Below are 18,778 nucleotides of genomic sequence, written 5' to 3' on the forward strand. Positions count from 1 at the left end.
CATCAAAAATTCAAAATAGATTACATTAAATCCAACAAACATCAAAAGTCAAAACAGAAAACATAAACTTAAAACTTAAAACTCAAACATGTAACTTAATCCACTACTCCACCCTTTGTTTTTTTTCCTTGGCCATTATATTCGTCTTCTTCGAGATCTTCCCATTCTATGTCTTCTAGCCTTGATCCTTCCAATTATGTAGATTCGGGATCCATATCCCACTTTTTGTGTGGCCCTTCTTTATATTATTCGGTAAACCTTGAACTCAAATGAATATTTGAATGTACAAAAACAAGTTTGCCAGCCCTTTTACAACTTAGTCGGTTTCACTTCACATTGTGAATATAGGAATATGTGCTCCGATTTCTTTCGGCTGAAGAGCTAGTTATAGGTTGTGACAATACTTTTTTTGCCACATCAGCTAACTCCGCTGTTTCCACGCCATAAGTAGACCACCAGTCAGTTGCTTCCATAGTAACCGCATCCATTTGAGCTGCCGGTAGAGAATAAAGACCGTTCTTCATGTTAAATGTGGCAAATTGTTCTCGCAACAATCGTTCTTTGTCTCTATTTTCAGAAATGCGATTAAATGCTTCCATTACACCTTGTATAACTTCTTTATCAAGGTTTGGTACTTTTCTAAGAGTTCCACCTGGTGCTAATGTTTCAAGATAGCGGCTATCGTAAAACTTTGGAGTTAAAGCAAATCCTAAATAGTGTAACGGGATGCTCATTTTCTCCCACCTGTTCAATATAATTTGTTGTACTTGAGGGAAATACGATGGATACATATTTTCCTTCATCACATCTTGTATTTCCCCCAACATATTATCCATCTTTTCATAAATTTCGCCCATTTTCGCGCCTTCACCATCGCAAAATTTAATCAACCGATATGGCTTCGTGATGCGTAAAATATTTTCAACTTCGACCCAATAGTCATCATCTCTTATATGATTAACAACAAGTTGTCCAGTTGTTCTAGTGTGTTCATCGCTGTGTTTCACCCAATCTCTCCACAAATTACGAGCAATTGTTGTAAATAGTGCCTCTCTACAAATGAATAACCTCTTCAACAAAACATAGTGAGAAGCAAATCGGGTTTTTGCAACCTTTAAAAGCTCCAACTTTGAAGTCTCCCTAAAAATGGACAAATCTTGTCCATGATTTAGAAAATATTTGACAATCGTTTTCCCCTTTTTATATGTGTCCTATAACCAAATAAACTCGCTTGCAAAATCGTTAAAAATCAGGTTTAAGGTATGAACACAAGATGGCGACCAAAAACTATGCTTGTACACCTTGTCCACTTCCTTTCCAACAGCTTTACAATTGGCGGCATTGTCCGTCACGACATTGAGAACATTACTTGGGCCGACAGAATCAATCGCTTGGCTTAGGAATTGAGCAATTGCTTTACCTGTTTTCTCCACTCCATAAAAGTCAGCGGCATACATAAACATAGAACCTCTACTATTTATATCAAGAACATTGAGCAATGGTTTATGTTTTATGTTTGACCACCCATCAGATACAATAGAAATAGCGTGTGAATACCATGTTTATTTAAACGGTATCAAGTCTTTCTCAACATCTCTGACACATTCGTCTAGTAAAACAATTCTTACTTTCTCACTTGATGGCGCTTTATAACATTCGGGTTCCTTTCTTAATGCGTTTACCATTAGCACATAAGGCCCTCATAATTTTCAAATCAACTGCACTTCTCTCCATTATTGCAAAATATTGCTCTATCGTTTCTTAGAGCTCAAACTTGGTTTTTTTTTTGTTAAAACAGAACTTCTTAGGGATTTAAAGACTCCACACTTTTCAGCCTCTTTCACTTTCTTTTGCAACCTTTCATAAGTTTCTCGGTCTTTTAGTCAGGGTCGTTCCAAACATATTTTGGGCCCAGGGAGAAAGAAAAAAAATGGGCCCTTAATATACACAAATGTCATCAAGTTTTTTTTAATACTAACTCAATAATTGAAAGAAAATTACTTGTACTATCTTCTAAATATAAAAATTTTGGGCCCCTTTAAAAGATGGGCCCTGGACGGTCGCCCCTATCGCCCACCCTCTAGGATGGGCCTGCTTTTAGTACAACGGGACACCTCTTAATTTCAGCTTTTTTCCGAGTTTAGCACCAAAAAATGAGTATAAATGCAAGTATACGAGCTAGTGAATGTTCCATGACAATGTTTACAAACCCATTTTATCAGAACCACCGGGATTTTTACTACTACCGGCACTAATATAGGTAACTTCATCATATAAAGGCTTAGCATCTACACTTTGTGTTTTTGGCTGTGTACATTGACTCCCACGACTTGTCTGAACTTCTGATTATGATTGTGGTTGATTCTCGTTGTCTTCTTCATTGCCAAGATCAACATAATGATCTTCTTGCTCCTGGTATTGTTGTGACTGTGATTGCTATCCTCTATCATCTTCCTCACAGGTATTAGTACCTCTTTTCTTTCCAAAAACCATGATACTGTAACTGTAATCGGTATTAGGTTTGGGATTCAAGAACCAAACTATGAAATTTGAAATTTGATGTTCTGGAATACAATTGAATGAAAAATATGATGGAATGGAAGCCTAATATAGGCCTAATTACAAAATATGAAATCAATTTTGAAGAGTCGCTCATAAATTGTTCAGTTACAGAAAAACGCAGTTGAGACGATCGACTCTTCAAATTTCGGCCCATGTTTCCAGTCGATTGCAAACGTGTATTGGAATCAGGCAAATCGCGATTTCTACAACATCTAGTACGTTCGAATTGAGGATTTGGAACGCCAATTTCATGTTCTTGAGTCGCGACCCGGAGCATACCTGCTACACGTTCGTACTGTGTTTTGGTACGAGCGACTTGGATGGCAGATCACGCCTACCACATCGATTTCTATGACTATACCTGAAACACAAAAAAGTAAAGAAATAGCAAGAGTTATAAAAGAAAACATATGTAGGCCCTTGAAACCATGCTTGATAACCCATTTTCTTGTGTACCTAAAAGATACATAACATTTTCACACCATAACATAAAAAATAGAAAAACCAACACTACAAGAAAAAAGGTAATTAGCGGCGACAAAAGTCGCCGGTAAAGGTAATAGCGGCGACACATAGCCGGTAAAAAGTCGCCGCTACTGCTTTGTCGCTATTGACCAAAATGTCGCCGATAAAGACAATTGTCGCCGCTAATGCTCCTGTCGCTGGTAATACTTCTTGTCGCCGCTAATGATGATGTCGCTAATAATAAAAAATTTCATTTTTCTAATCAACGATTTGGGTATAAAAAACCCGATAAATTACAACATTAAATACATAAAAAAATTACATAACAACATCCGATTAAATACCAAATACTGTTATAATTAATTTCATACCAAAATAAACAACCAAAGTTTTCCAATTCCCATCGTTACATCCTTGATTATTCCCCGATTGAAACAAAACGCATAAAGCTCCTCCCTACATGTCGGTTCGTTGAGCATTGATCGAACATTTTCCAACTACATAATAAATAACAACATATATAACCTTATAAGTGCAATTATCAAACATAAACAAAAACTACCAAAGTACATTACTATTTCTTGCACTTAAATACAAGATATACCAAAAGTACATTGATATTTCTTGCACTTGGGACAAAAAGACAATTACTAAATCAACATGCATTTGTCGATGCCAAAGTACATTGCTATTTTTAAACTAAGACAAAAAAACCAAAGTACATTGCTATTTCTTGCACATGGGACAAAAATAATCACCACAAACCAAAATTACCAAATTAACATGCATTCTATGATGCCAAAGTACATTTCCATTTTTAAACTAGAGACAAAAAAACCAAAGTACATTTCTATTTGTTGCACTTAAAATATAAACACTTGAAATTAAATAATTTTACTCTATTTGTGCTAAAGAACCTTAAATACATGAAATACCAAAGTACATTGCTATTTCTTGCACTTAAAATACAAGAATGCCAAAAATACATTGTTATATCTTGCACTTGGGACAAAACACAATTACCAAATCAACATGCATTTATTGATGCCAAAGTACATCGTTATTTTTAAACTAAGACAAAAAATCCAAAGTACATTGCTATTTGTTGCACTTGGGACAAAAAACCAATTACCAAGGCTTTTAGAAAATAATCATCACAAACAAAAATTACCAAATCAACATGCATTTATTGAAATTAAATAATCTCTTTTTACATGTGATGGTTCTGGTGGTGGTTGCGACGACTGTGAAATCGGCGGGATAGCAGAAGTTTTCTGGCCGATGCCTCTGATATGGCCACGTCGTTCTCCTAATACCTTCTCGAAAGAAGCTATTTCTTGAGCGGGTGTTAACTCTCTTTCACCTTCTGGTGGCCTAACATGAAAGCAGAGATTGCTACCTTCATAAGTAAATGCCTTACTTGCGCAAAGGTTAAGGTCGAATACCAGAAACCCTCAGGTCTACTGCAACAGCCTGAGATTCCTGAATGCAAGTGGGAGCGGATCACTGTGGACTTAATAATCAAGTTTCCTAAGACAACGGGTGGACTTGATACCATATGGGTCATCGTCGACAGATTGACCAAGTCTGCACACTTCCTGCCTATCAAAGAAACCAACAAGATGGAGAAACTTACAAGAACCTACATTCGGGAGATTTTACGACTGCATGGTGTTCCCATATCCATTATCTCGGACAGAGATTATAGATTCACTTCGAGGTTCTGACAGTCGCTACAAAGTTCCCTAGGAACTAGGTTGGACATGAGTACGGCCTACCATCCATAGACGGACGGACAAAGTGAGAGAACTATCCAAACCTTGGAAGATATGTTGCGACCCTGTGTGATCGACTTTGGGAAAGCATGGGATACTCATTTACCCCTTGTCGAATTTTCCTACAACAACAGTTATCACACGAGCATAAAGGCTGCTCCATTCGAAGCCCTCTATGGCCGAAAGTGCAGATCCCCTCTGTGCTGGGCTGAGGTGGGTGATACCCAGTTAGCTAAAGGACGAGTTCATGAAAGCACTCTCACAGGTCCGGAGATCATTCGGGAAACGACAAAGAAGATCGTTCAGATTCGTGAACGATTGAAAGCCTCTAGAGACCGACAGAAAAGCTACGCTGATAAACGAAGGAAACCGTTGGAATTCCAGGTGGGCGACCATGTTCTATTGAAGGTCTCACCCTGGAAGGGCTTGATACGCTTTGGAAAGCGTGGAAAGATAAATCCAAGGTACATAGGGCCTTTCGAGATTCTCGCAAGAATCGGCCCTGTAGCTTACAAACTTAACTTACCACGCGAACTCAGTAACGTACATTCTACTTTCCACGTCTCGAACTTGAAAAAGTGTCTGTCCGACGAGACTCTTGTAATCCCACTCGACGAGATCGAGATAAACGAGAGCCTCAACTTTGTGGAAGAACCAGCAGAGATCATGGACCGGGAGGTCAAGCAAACAAAACAAAGTCGTATCCCGATAGTGAAGGTTCGCTGGAACGCCAAGCGAGGACCTGAATTCACTTGGGAGCGAGAGGATCAGATGAAACTGAAATATCCTCGTCTTTTTACTTAGTTATTTGTAACTACTTATTTACTTAAACTCTAATTTCGGGACGAAATTCCTTCTAACGGGGGGATGATGTGACAACCCGAAATTTCTATTCTGTACAACCATTCAATTCAATAGAAGTCAGAATAGTTTCTGCTAACTTTTGAGCTGTGTAGAGTCAATTTGAGTGTTTTAAAGTTAGTACTTCAGGAAATAACAGGAGAGAGGATGCCCTAGGGTTTATTGTGTAGCAATAATGTCCCAAAACTCCAAGAGTTTGGAGTTTACGGCCTAAACAGGGTGTTTACGACCGTAAACCCCAAGGGTATAAATATGGCACTTAGCCATTTTTAGCACTTTTTCACATTTTCAAGATCCAAACTCAAATCCTCTCAAGTATCATCCGATTTTGCTTCTTGATCTTCAACTTTATCTTCAAGTTTCACCAAGAACACACACTAGTGTTCTTGGACTTTTATCACCCTTTCAAGCTTCTCTATTGTAAGTACTCCTACCCTAGTGTGTTATAAGGCTAGTTACACTTCTTAATTACCAAGACAACACAAGGAATCAAAGGATCAAAGCTGTTTACGGTCCAAGAACACCTTGGACCGTAAACCCTAACAAAGGGGCCAAAGTGACCCTAGTCCCTTACCAAGCCTTGGAAAATAGCCTAGACCCCTTCCTTGATGTGCTTAGTACTTGAAAACATCAAAAGACTATAAACCATTTGGGTTTACGGCCGTAAACCTAAGGAGAAGTAGTCCAAGGACCGTAAACTCCCTAAAGGAGTGAAATGGTGCCCTAATCCCTTCCTAAGGCTTAAACATGAAGTAGGAATGCTTCTTATGATCTTTATGGCTTCAAAACACAAAATGGTCAAGTAACATGAAGTAGGAGATAGTTCATTCATGAGTCTATACTACTATATGAATAGATACTACTACATGTTATATAGAGAGAAATACTATATCTATAAAGAGAGAAATATTATGTCTATACAGAGAGAAATACTATATATACTATACGGGACTGACCATCCTACACCTGGCTGCTAGCTACAGCGGGACCTGTTCATCGACGGATGTTCTCGGTTGTACTGTTCGGCGAGTTTCCACGCCGTGTTTATCCTATGGCATCAGGATACGATTTCAATGATTATATAAATTTCCCTATTACTTTTATTTTGTGACACATTCACATAAACGATGAGGTAGACTATATATTTATAATAATAGTCGCACATGGGAAAAACTTTCATTGATACAGAAATGCAACTTTCAAAGCATTCAGGTCTTGGTAGAAGACTACCTTTTATACTAGTAGGAAATATGGGATTTTCTAGGGTTTTCACACTTATACTAAATGTTTTATTAAACATTTACAAGTCTTTCATAATAGCTTTTCAAATCAATGACACCATAATACTTATGAATTCACCAGCTTTATGCTGATCTACACTTTCAAAATAACTTGTATTCTCAGGTCACCAGTAGACAGGTACGATGACCATGTTTTGAGAAGACGGAGAACAGACAAGACTCGTCTTTTATTTTGATTACATATCTTGGTGTCTTATTACTATGAAAGAACACTCATGTATTAAAACTTTACTTTTAATGCAGTGGATGATGTTGTTGCTTGTTAACTACTTTGCACTGTTATGATACTTTACATGACGTCCTCCACCCCTGAACGTTTCCGCCGTTCTTGGTTTTGGGGTGTGACAGATTGGTATCAGAGCTTTGTTTATAGTGAATTGAGTATATCAACCCATAAAAGATATACTAACTATAAATACAATGGGATTAAAATACTCTGACCAAGAGTTTATACTTTTAAATAATAAAATATTTAACTAAGTATACATGCCTGCATTCATACTAAAATCAGTGTCACAATGACAAGAACAAAAGTATTACGATTGTTGAATATTACAAGTGAGCTTGGGGATGTATGGTCAGTCCTGGGAGTGGCATAGCCTGATCAACTATGCTGGTCCGAGGAGTGATTAGCATATGCCCAAGAATGGTTGTGATATGGCAACAAGTCTAAAAACTTACCAACATTACCACAATGAAATACCATAGGGGTATTTGGTGTTACTATAATTACTTATGTGAGAACTAAAAAGGTTGTTATCAGTAGGTCAATAGTTGCTGAGTGGATACACTAAGATTATATGTATCTAGGACGTCATAGACTTAGAATCAGTGAATCTTTGCATTACTTCTTGTCCTTGTTTGGTTGTAGGCTTAGAGTTACGATCACTTATTCGAAGGTGTATCCTGCCCTGAATACATATAACTGGTATGCACTAAACAAGTATTGAAGTAACTGATAAAGATCATCTTATAATTATCTTAGTTAGTACGTCTATTAATTTCTTCTTATATCCCTTTTCTCGCGTAGATATCATGGCTGGATTCCATCCCCACGACGACCCGTACTACCATAACCACGACAATGCATGATGGCTCGGAGAAGAGCCAGAGAATGATCACCCAATTCCTTTGGATGATCACGAAGCTGAAGGCTTTTCTGATAGTTCTGACTCAGAACCAGAAGTCAACAATCTACCCCCAGCTGCTCATGACCCAAACCCTCGCCCATCATTTCAAGGACCCACACCTCTGTGGGCCACAAACTTGAATAGATGGAGTCAGGAACAGAGTCAACCCATCCCCTACAATGGAGACAAAAGCTTCTACAACCTCACTGAGGGAGGTTCAGCTGACAGGGTCCTACCCATCATGGTTCGTAGGATTTCCCGGAACACCGAACAGGGTCGAGCCGCTATCGACCGAGTCATGGACATTGACGCCAACTCTGGCGTTAACACAGTCCGCATTCGCCAACTAGAGTCTGCTCATGAAAGGACTCTGGTCAACAATGCAGCTCTACAGAGAGAACTTGCTGGAACCCAAGCTGAAGTCAGGGAACTTCGAGCTCAGCAAGTAAGATCTGACAGGCGTGTGAGGGACATAGAACGCCTTCTGTCGGAATCAAGAACTCACTCTAGTAGTTCTCGTCGCCGATAGAATCTCATCAACTTCTCTTTTGGATATAACCTAGTTATGAAAAACTCTGGTCTAATTTCCTATCTTTGTAAATCTTAGACCTGTTAGGTCTTGATTAGGTCGTAGTCCTGTGAAAAATTTTCCCATCTTGGTTGATGTAAGGCCTCCTACTAGGCCATTTTTCCCGAACTCGTTACATCTGTAATTCCAGTAATATTGACAGGTACCTAATCTCATGGAAATTATTATCCAAATGCTATCATCTATTAGTTCTAGATCTACATTCAATCGTGATGTTGGGCTATGAAGAGTTAGTCCATGAGTCATTTTCATCAACTTTCCTATTAAATTTTTATCAATATCTTCATCTTTCTAAACTTATATTTAAAAGATGCCTCCTCGCAGAAATCCGAGGCGTAACAATAATAACGAAACACCGATACTACCACCTCCACCACCTCCTCTGTTCGACGCTGCTATGTTCCAAGCAGCTGTCACGGCGGCCGTAGCGGCTGCCATGTCCCACATCAATACTCCTGTCCCTAGTGGATCAGGAACTGGTGCACCTATTTCTAACCATGGCGAGAGCCATGGGCACCCCCGGAATGCACCTACAAGGATTTTACGAATGCCAAACCCAGAAATTTCAATGGAACTGGAGGGGTTATGATTTAAGGCAGTGGATCGAAAAGACAGAAGCAGTCTTTGAAATCTGCGCCTGCCCAGAGAACAATAAGGTCAAGTTTGCTACTTGTACCTTTTCTGACAGGGCCTTAACTTGGTGGAATGGCCACGTTAAGTCACTGACCCTAATAGTGGCAAATTCGATAAGCTGGGAGAACTTGAAGGCCATGCTGATGAGAGAGTATTGTCCACGAGGGGAAATTCAAAAACTCGAGCAGGAACTCTGGGGTCTTGTAATGGTTGGTTCTGACATATCAACCTATACTAATAGATTCTGTGATATGGCAATTCTTTGCCCTGATATGGTTGCTCTAGAGAGCAAGAAAATAGAGAGATATATTTGGGGACTATCGCCCCAGATCCAGTCAAGTGTGTTAGCATCAAGGCCTGTTACTTTTGACCGCGCTAAAGAGCTGGCACAATCTCTTATAGATCACGGAAACTACCAGAACCCAACAATTTCTACACCCGAGCATCAAAAGGGAAACAACAACAACAACAAGAAAAGGGGTGGAACAAGAGGAAAAGCGGGACTTCGCAAGAATCCTCAAAGAGACAACAACTAGTTACAATCAATGTTGCCACGGTAACTCATGTTGTCCTTGCTAATCCCTTACCAGCGAGGCCTTATGCCGGTAATCTTCCGAAGTGCAACAAATGCACCTTCCATCACAACGGACCTTGTCGGGAAATGCAGTGCACCAACTGCAACAGAAGGGGGCATACTGCCCGTTTCTGCAAGACTCCAGCAAGGCCGACCGCTCAAGTTCCTAATGCCGGTGTGGGCCAAGCTTGCTACGGTTGTGGCGAAGTGGGCCACTTCAAGAGGAACTGCCCTATGGCAGGGATAGCTGGCGGAGTAGGAAGAGTTCTGGCCATAGGCCACGAGGAAGCCATAGCTGATCCTACAATAGTTACTGGTACGTTTCTCCTCGATAACTCATATGCTTGCTTACTTTTCGACAGTGGAGCGGAGAAAAGCTTAGTAAACCAGAAATTTGCACACTTGCTTAGACAAAAACCAGGTGCACTAGATAAATCATTCACTGTGGAAATGGCAAACGGGAAAACGGAAAGTACTAACTGCACATACGTAGGTTGTACTCTAACTTTAGATGGCCATACTTTCAAGATAGACCTCATGTCGGTCCCAATTAAAAGTTTCGACATCATTATCGGCATGGATTCGTTGAGTCTTCATCGCGCCGACATCTTGTGCTTTGAAAAAGCAGTTCGTCTTAACCTTCCTAACAGCGAAACTCTAGTTATCTACGGAGACAAACCTAGTACGAACCTTCGCATCATTTCGTGCATACAAGCTCAGAAGTGCTTGCGAAAGGAATATCATGCATTCCTCACACACATCGTCGATACGAGTCAAGAAGTGAAAGATATTCAGAACATCCCAGAAGTACGCGACTTTCTCGACATCTTTCCAGAAGAACTTCCAGGATTACCACCACAACGCCAAGTCGAGTTCAGAATCGACTTAGTGCCAGGGGATACTCCAGTAGCCAAATCTCCATATCGTCTGGCACCAGCGGAGATGCAGGAACTTTCCAGTCAGCTTAACGAACTTCTCCAGAAGGGATTCATTAGGCCAAGCTTCTCACCATGGGGAGCACCGGTCTTGTTCGTCAAGAAGAAAGACGGATCGTTTCGTATGTGCATCGACTACAGGGAACTCAACAAGCTTACCATTAAAAATCGTTATCCATTACCCCGCATTGACGATTTATTTGATCAACTTCAAGGAGCCAACTACTTCTCGAAGATAGATCTACGATCCGGGTACCACCAACTACGAGTATTAGAGGAGGATGTTCCCAAGACAGCCTTCCGAACTCGTTATGGGCACTACGAATTCGTAGTGATGCCATTCGGATTAACTAAAGCGCCCGCAGTATTCATGGATTTAATGAATAGGGTGTGTCGTCCTTACTTGGATCAGTTCGTCATCGTCTTCATTGATGACATACTCATCTACTCTCGTAGTAAGGAGGAACATAGTCAACATCTTCGTCAAGTCTTAGAAACATTATGATCGGAGAAGCTCTATGCGAAGTTCTCCAAGTGCGAATTTTGGATTCGAAGAGTCGAATTCTTGGGCCACATAGTTAGTGAAGAGGGAATTCATGTGGACCCTTCCAAAATGAAGGCCATTGAGAACTAGTCAGCACCGAAGACACCTACAGAAATTCGTCAATTTCTAGGTCTCGCTGGCTACTATCGCAGGTTCATTCAGAACGTCTCCCGCATTGCGAAACCTCTTACAACACTGACCCAGAAGGGCGTGGCCTTTGACTGGGAAGAGAAGCAAGAGAGAGCGTTCCAAACCCTCAAGCGAGCCTTGTGCACCGCACCATTACTATCCCTCCCCGAAGGGATAGAAGACTTCGTTGTCTATTGCGATGCTTCAAATCAAGGGCTCGGCTGTGTTCTGATGCAACGAGGTAAGGTCATCGCCTATGCCTCGAGACAGCTGAAGACACACGAGGTCAACTACACCACCCACGATCTTGAACTAGGAGCAGTTGTGTTTGCTCTGAAGATCTGGAGACACTACCTGTATGGTACAAAAAGTACTATCTTTACAGATCACAAAAGCCTACAACATATATTCGACCAGAAGGAGCTCAACATGAGACAACGACGGTGGGTCGATCTACTTAGTGATTACGAATGTGAAATTCGTTATCATCCGGGTAAAGCCAACGTAGTAGCCGACGCCCTAAGTCGGAAAGAATAATCTGGTTGTAGAGTCAAATCTTTGACTCTAACTATCCATTCACACTTGTCCATGCAAATTAAGGAGGCTCAGCTCGACGCTTTGAAACCTGAAAAATGTGGCGAGTGAATCCCTAAGAAGGATGGATAAGAACTTGGAAGTCAAGGGTGGCGGAGCCTTATACCTCATGGATCGGATTTGGACACCGAAACGCGGTGGCTTCAGAGACTTGGTCATGACCGAGGCACACAACACTCGTTATTCCGTCCACCCAGGTTCAGCTAAGATGTATCTGGATCTTAAAAAGCTATACTGGTGGCCTAACATGAAAGCAGAGATTGCTACCTTCGTAAGTAAATGCCTTACTTGCGCAAAGGTTAAGGTCGAATACCAGAAACCCTTAGGTCTACTGCAACAGCCTGAGATTCCTGAATGGAAGTGGGAGCGGATCACTATGGACTTCATAACCAAGTTGCCCAAGACAACGGGTGGACTTGATACCATATGTGTCATCGTCGACAGATTGACCAAGTCTGCACACTTCCTGCCTATCAAAGAAACCGACAAGATGGAGAAACTTACAAGAACCTACATTCGGAAGATTGTACGACTGCACAGTGTTCCCATATCTATTATCTCGGACAGAGATAGTAGATTCACTTCGAGGTTCTGGCAGTCGCTACAAAGTTCCCTAGGAACTAGGCTGGACATGAGTACGGCCTACCATCCACACACGGACGGACAAAGTGAGAGAACTATCCAAACCTTGGAAGATATGTTGCGAGCCTGTGTGATCGACTTTGGGAAAGCATGGGATACTCATTTACTCCTTGTCGAATTTTCCTACAACAACAGTTATCACACGAGCATAAAGGCTGCTCCATTCGAAGCCCTCTATGGCCGAAAGTGCAGATCCCCTCTGTGCTGGGCTGAGGTGGGTGATATCCAGTTAGCTAAAGGACGAGTTCCTGAAAGCACTCTCACAGGTCCGGGGATCATTCGGGAAACGACAGAGAAGATCGTTCAGATTCGTGAACGATTGAAAGCCTCTAGAGACCGACAGAAAAGCTATGCTGATAAACGAAGGAAACCGTTGGAATTCCAGGTGGGCGACCATGTTCTATTGAAGGTCTCACCCTGGAAGGGCTTGATACGCTTTGGAAAGCGTGGAAAGATAAATCCAAGGTACATAGGGCCTTTCGAGATTCTCGCAAGAATCGGCCCTGTAGCTTACAAACTTAACTTACCACGCGAACTCAGTAACGTACATTCTACTTTCCACGTCTCGAACTTGAAAAAGTGTCTGTCCGACGAGACTCTTGTAATCCCACTCGACGAGATCGAGATAAACGAGAGCCTCAACTTCGTGGAAGAACCAGTAGAGATCATGGACCGGGAGGTCAAGCAAACGAAACAAAGCCGTATCCCGATAGTGAAGGTTCGCTGGAACGCCAAGCGAGGACCTGAATTCACTTGGGAGCGAGAGGATCAGATGAAACTGAAATATCCTCGTCTTTTTACATAGTTATTTGTAACTACTTATTTGCTTAAACTCTAATTTCGGGACGAAATTCCTTCTAACGGGGGGATGATGTGACAACCCGAAATTTCTATTCTGTACAACCATTCAATTCAATAGAAGTCAGAACAGTTTCTGCTAACTTTTGAGCTGTGTAGAGTCAATTTGAGTGTTTTAACGTTAGTACTTCAGGAAATAACAGGAGAGAGGATGCCCTCGGGTTTATTGTGTAGCAATAATATCCCAAAACTCCAAGAGTTTAGAGTTTACGGCCTAAACAGGGTGTTTACGGCCGTAAACCCCAAGGGTATAAATATGGCACTTAGCCATTTTTAGCACTTTTTCACATTTTCAAGATCCAAACTTAAATCCTCTCAAGTATCATCCGATTTTTCTTCTTTATCTTCAAGTTTCACCAAGAACACCAAGAACACACACTAGTGTTCTTGGACTTTTATCACCCTTTCAAGCTTCTCTATTGTAAGTACTCCTACCCTAGTGTGTTATAAGGCTAGTTACACTTCTTAATCACCTAGAAAACATAAGGAATCAAAGGATCAAAGCTGTTTACGGTCCAAGAACACCTTGGACCGTAAACCCTAACAAAGGGGCCAAAGTGACCCTAGTCCCTTACCAAGCCTTGGAAACTAGCCTAGACCCCTTCCTTGATGTGCTTAGTACTTGGAAACATCAAAAGACCATAAACCATTTGGGTTTACGGCCGTAAACCCAAGGAGAAGTGGTCCAAGGACCGTAAACTCCCTAAAGGAGTGAAATGGTGCCCTAATCCCTTCCTAAGGCTTAAACATGAAGTAGGAATGCTTCTTATGATCTTTATGGCTTCAAAACACAAAATTGTCAAGTACCATGAGTTTACGGCCGTAAACTCATGGGTTTACGACCGTCAACTCAATGAGTTATGGTCACAAAACCGTAAACTCCAAGGGAGTTTACCCTTGAACCCCAAACTCAATAGCAATGTTCTACAACACTTAGATGCAATCCTTAGTACTTGTAACACTTAAATAAAGTGTTAATCATGTCCTAGGATGTCTTAACATGGTTAATTAGTTGTTTAAATGACTAATTGGATACATATATGTGTTATTATATGTTAACTAGGATCTTTGTGTGTGTACAAGTCTTCACTTGACACCTACCATCCTATACATTCCGTTCATCCAAACCACTCATTACAGGTGAGTTCATACCCCCTTAATCAATCTTTTAAATGATTTTAAATGCTTTCATGGGGGGGGGGGGGGGGAATACAAGTAGAAAACAGGAAGTTATAGAATCAATCACATGTAATTTATAACTGTGTTTTCAACCAACTGATTTCACATACTTCAAAATGTGATAAATACAATAGTTTTCAGTTGTTTTATACTTTGTTATCAAATGATTTACTTTTTGAATCTTTTTATAAACTGACATCAAGTCATTATTATTTATTGTTCAAAACACTGAAATGTATTTCAAAACCTCTTTCAACTTATTGTTAGAAACCATATCTATACACTTATGTTTCATATACATATGTATTGATATGAGAGCTTTCATTCTTTCTTCAGTTCCAACACTCTTGTGTAGCAAGGGTGTATAAACCTACTTGGACATTCAATTTACATTCTAGTAAACTATTATAGGTATAGTTTAGGGGATACAAATTACTATTCCTATTACAAGGAATTATACAGGAGATAGTTCATTCATGAGTCTATACTACTATATGAATAGATACTACTACATGTTATATAGAGAGAAATACTATATCTATACAGAGAGAAATACTATGTCTATACAGAGAGAAATACTATATATACTATACGGGACTGACCATCCTACACCTGGCTGCTAGCTACAGCGGGACCTGTTCATCGACGGATGTTCTCGGTTGTACTGTTCGGCGAGTTTCCACGCCGTGTTTATCCTTTGGCATCAGGATACGATTTCAATGATTATATAAATTTCCCTATTACTTTTATTTTGTGACACATTCACATAAACGATGAGGTAGACTATATATTTATAATAATAGTCGCACATGGGAAAAACTTTCATTGATACAGAAATGCAACTTTCAAAGCATTCAGGTCTTGGTAGAAGACTACCTTTTATACTAGTAGGAAATATGGGATTTTCTAGGGTTTTCACATTTATACTAAATGTTTTATTAAACATTTACAAGTCTTTCATAACAGCTTTTCAAATCAATGACACCATAATACTTATGAATTCACCAGCTTTATGCTGATCTACACTTTCAAAATAACTTGTATTCTCAGGTCACCAATAGACATGTACGATGACCAGGTTTTGAGAAGACGGAGCACAGACAAGACTCGTCTTTTATTTTGATTACATATCTTGGTGTCTTATTAGTATGAAAGAACACTCATGTATTAAAACTTTACTTTTAATGCAATGGATGATGTTGTTGTTTGTTTACTACTTTGCACTGTTATAATACTTTACATGACGTCCTCCACCCCTGAACGTTTCCGCCGTTCTTGGTTTTGGGGTGTGACAATATATAAATGCGTAGCAAAATAAACTAAACCAAGAATGAGATGGCAAACTAAACACTCACATATATTTCAAAAATGATAGTATATATTCTTTAAGTTTAACCGGTATATATTTTTAATATATAAACTCTTATACACAGTTTTCTGTTAAATTAAATAAGAAATTTCATTTGATTTTAAAAATAACATGAAAAATTTCATATTCTAACGTATTTACTTAAAATATATAAAATTTATTGATAAATGTAGATAAAAATAATTCAATTATAAATATAGACAAATGACATGTAAATTAGAAACATAAAAAAGTTTTAAAACAAAACTGAAATTGAAATCGAAACAAAAGATAATCTCGTCCATAATTATATATATTTATTTTTATATTATCGTCAAACATACTTTCCCTTTTAAACATACATATATTCATCCCAATTAAATCCCAAGCATTTCCCTCTTATATCTTTTCAAAATTCAAAATTTTTGACTTCCTTCCCAATATCCCAAAATTATGGGCATTGATTTCCCCACATACCCGTAAATACGTATTCATAAACACAACAATATTACATGATGTTTCCGTTTGATAGTGTCCTCATATCTTCGTTGATCGTCTCTCGTTCCCCTCAATCGTAACCCATCTTCCTCGACCTTCGTCCCTATGTTCCCTCTTCACTTCATCGCCCTTCTGATGCCTCTGGTCCTTGTCCCTCTTTTTATCGACAATTATCCTTTAAGTCTTTTTATTTGTTTTAATTTAGTTTTATGATTCGATCCTTGAAGATATAGTTTATTCTATATTACTATCAATAAATTTAGTGTTTTGTTAGCACATCGTATAAAATATATTGTTTTCTTCATCGATTGATAACAAAATAATTTAATTTTACATTATAATCATTTTAGGAATTGGATTTCAAACAAGTGTACACGAGGACTCACCTTATTTCAAATTGCTTAACATATAACAGCAGGGAATCATCTCCAATCTCTGTTGATAATATGATTAAGCATCATAGATGTAGTAGATATTAGAATAATATAAAACAATTAATCTTGATTCCTTATAATTTTTTATGTTATTATATATTACTCGGACGGTACATAATAACTCTTTTTGTTGATCTTAGGATTGTTAGGGGGTGGAAAGAGTTGCATGCTGAGATGGATACACTACTTGAAGCGTCCAGCCTTCTGGTTTTCTATTGAAGTGCACTGCTGTTTTCTCATATATATTGGTTTCTATTGAATAAAAATCATCACACATATCATATAAGTGACATGAAAAGCTTGATCTTGATGCAATGCTCTTCTATTAGTGACTTGGTGGTATGATTCATCGACAAGATGGCAATATGAAGTCATTGAAGTACTTTCAACGTTATTGTTATGAATATATTATCGCTATGAACAAGTAGGAATGTAGGATAACCTTAGATGATGTAATATTCATGCTAATAATTTATCTATTTCTTTTTTAACGTAATAATAATTCGTGTATCAATATTTATATTTGTAGTTTTAGCATTTTAATATATTGTTATGGATTTTATATTGAAAAAACCTACACATATCAAACTTTTTAACTACATGAGTCATCTACCGACATTTACAAAACCTATGTATACTTACACATAAACAATAGTTTTACCCATACATATTGAATTACCATTTACAAAACCTATGTATACTTACACATAAACAATAGTTTTACCCATACATATTGAATTACACGTGTCACCGACAATTTGAAGGGAGATGACATGTCACTTGACATGTCATCGCTTATGTGATACATGTATTCCGCCTCATATTTCATATCATCGTCCATGTCAACGCCCACGTCATTTTAAAAAACAAACGATAATACTTCTACCAACACACATTTACAAGTTTTAGCCACACATGTATGTGTAGTTATAGCCTACTATCTATAACCACACATATTATATGTGTAGGTAAAAAGCTATATCTAAAGTGATGAGCCTACACATGTTAACACTCATTTTATGTGTAGGTAATGGTAATTACCAACACATAATGAGATTCTACCAACACATAACATGTGTGGCTAAACACTCTAATTTCTTGTAGTGATAGCAACGTCTGTATCCCGATACATCCGATCCAAATCAAACTTTGTCTACAAAAACAAAAAAAGAAGTTAACCAAGTAAAAACAGTCATAATTAACCATATAAAATATTTTCATATAAATAATTTACCCCTAAATGTTGATTTACTGTATCATTTACTGCAAGGGAAACTTTTTTCCAAGTCCATTTATCAAAAGGGACCATCTGCCACATTATTTTTCCAACTTCTCGTGCAAACTATCTTTCGACTCTCCTACGGGATCATATGTCATATCCCTATCATAATCCATGTAAATCGGTTTGCCCTTATTCTGTAAGAGTGGTGTTTCAAGCTTCATATTCTTGGCTTTGCCCCAGACTTTCCTACATTGCTCAACTATAAATATAATTAAAAATTATTAGAAAATGTATTTAATTTATAATAGCTGAATAAAAATAGCAAATAAAAATTCATAATAAGAATTACGGTCCTGCTCATGATGACCAGCACCTTTACCACCCGGGAAAGGTGGGTCCTCAACTCTATCACCCACATGTCCATGACCAATAACAACAGCCATGGTGTACACAAACGAAAACCATATCGACATCATTTTCTGAAAAATTATAAGATACACAGATA

General features: G+C 38.8%; 1 protein-coding gene across 1 annotated transcript; it reads right to left on the reverse strand.

Moving 5' to 3' along the window:
- Positions 1 to 326: 326 nt before the first annotated feature.
- LOC145131741 (uncharacterized) lies at positions 327 to 1,685 on the reverse strand. The gene is made up of 3 exons (XM_079066397.1): positions 1,573 to 1,685; positions 1,302 to 1,473; positions 327 to 1,211 (listed from the first exon to the last, which is right to left on the reverse strand). Exons 1-3 carry the CDS (start codon positions 1,683 to 1,685, stop codon positions 327 to 329), a joined length of 1,170 nt encoding a protein of 389 aa, XP_078922523.1.
- Positions 1,686 to 18,778: the final 17,093 nt, after the last annotated feature.

Source organism: Lactuca virosa, chromosome 8, assembly GCF_052849685.1.
Source record: "Lactuca virosa cultivar CGN04683 chromosome 8, Lactuca_virosa_CGN04683_v6, whole genome shotgun sequence".
Classification (NCBI taxonomy): Eukaryota; Viridiplantae; Streptophyta; class Magnoliopsida; order Asterales; family Asteraceae; genus Lactuca; species Lactuca virosa.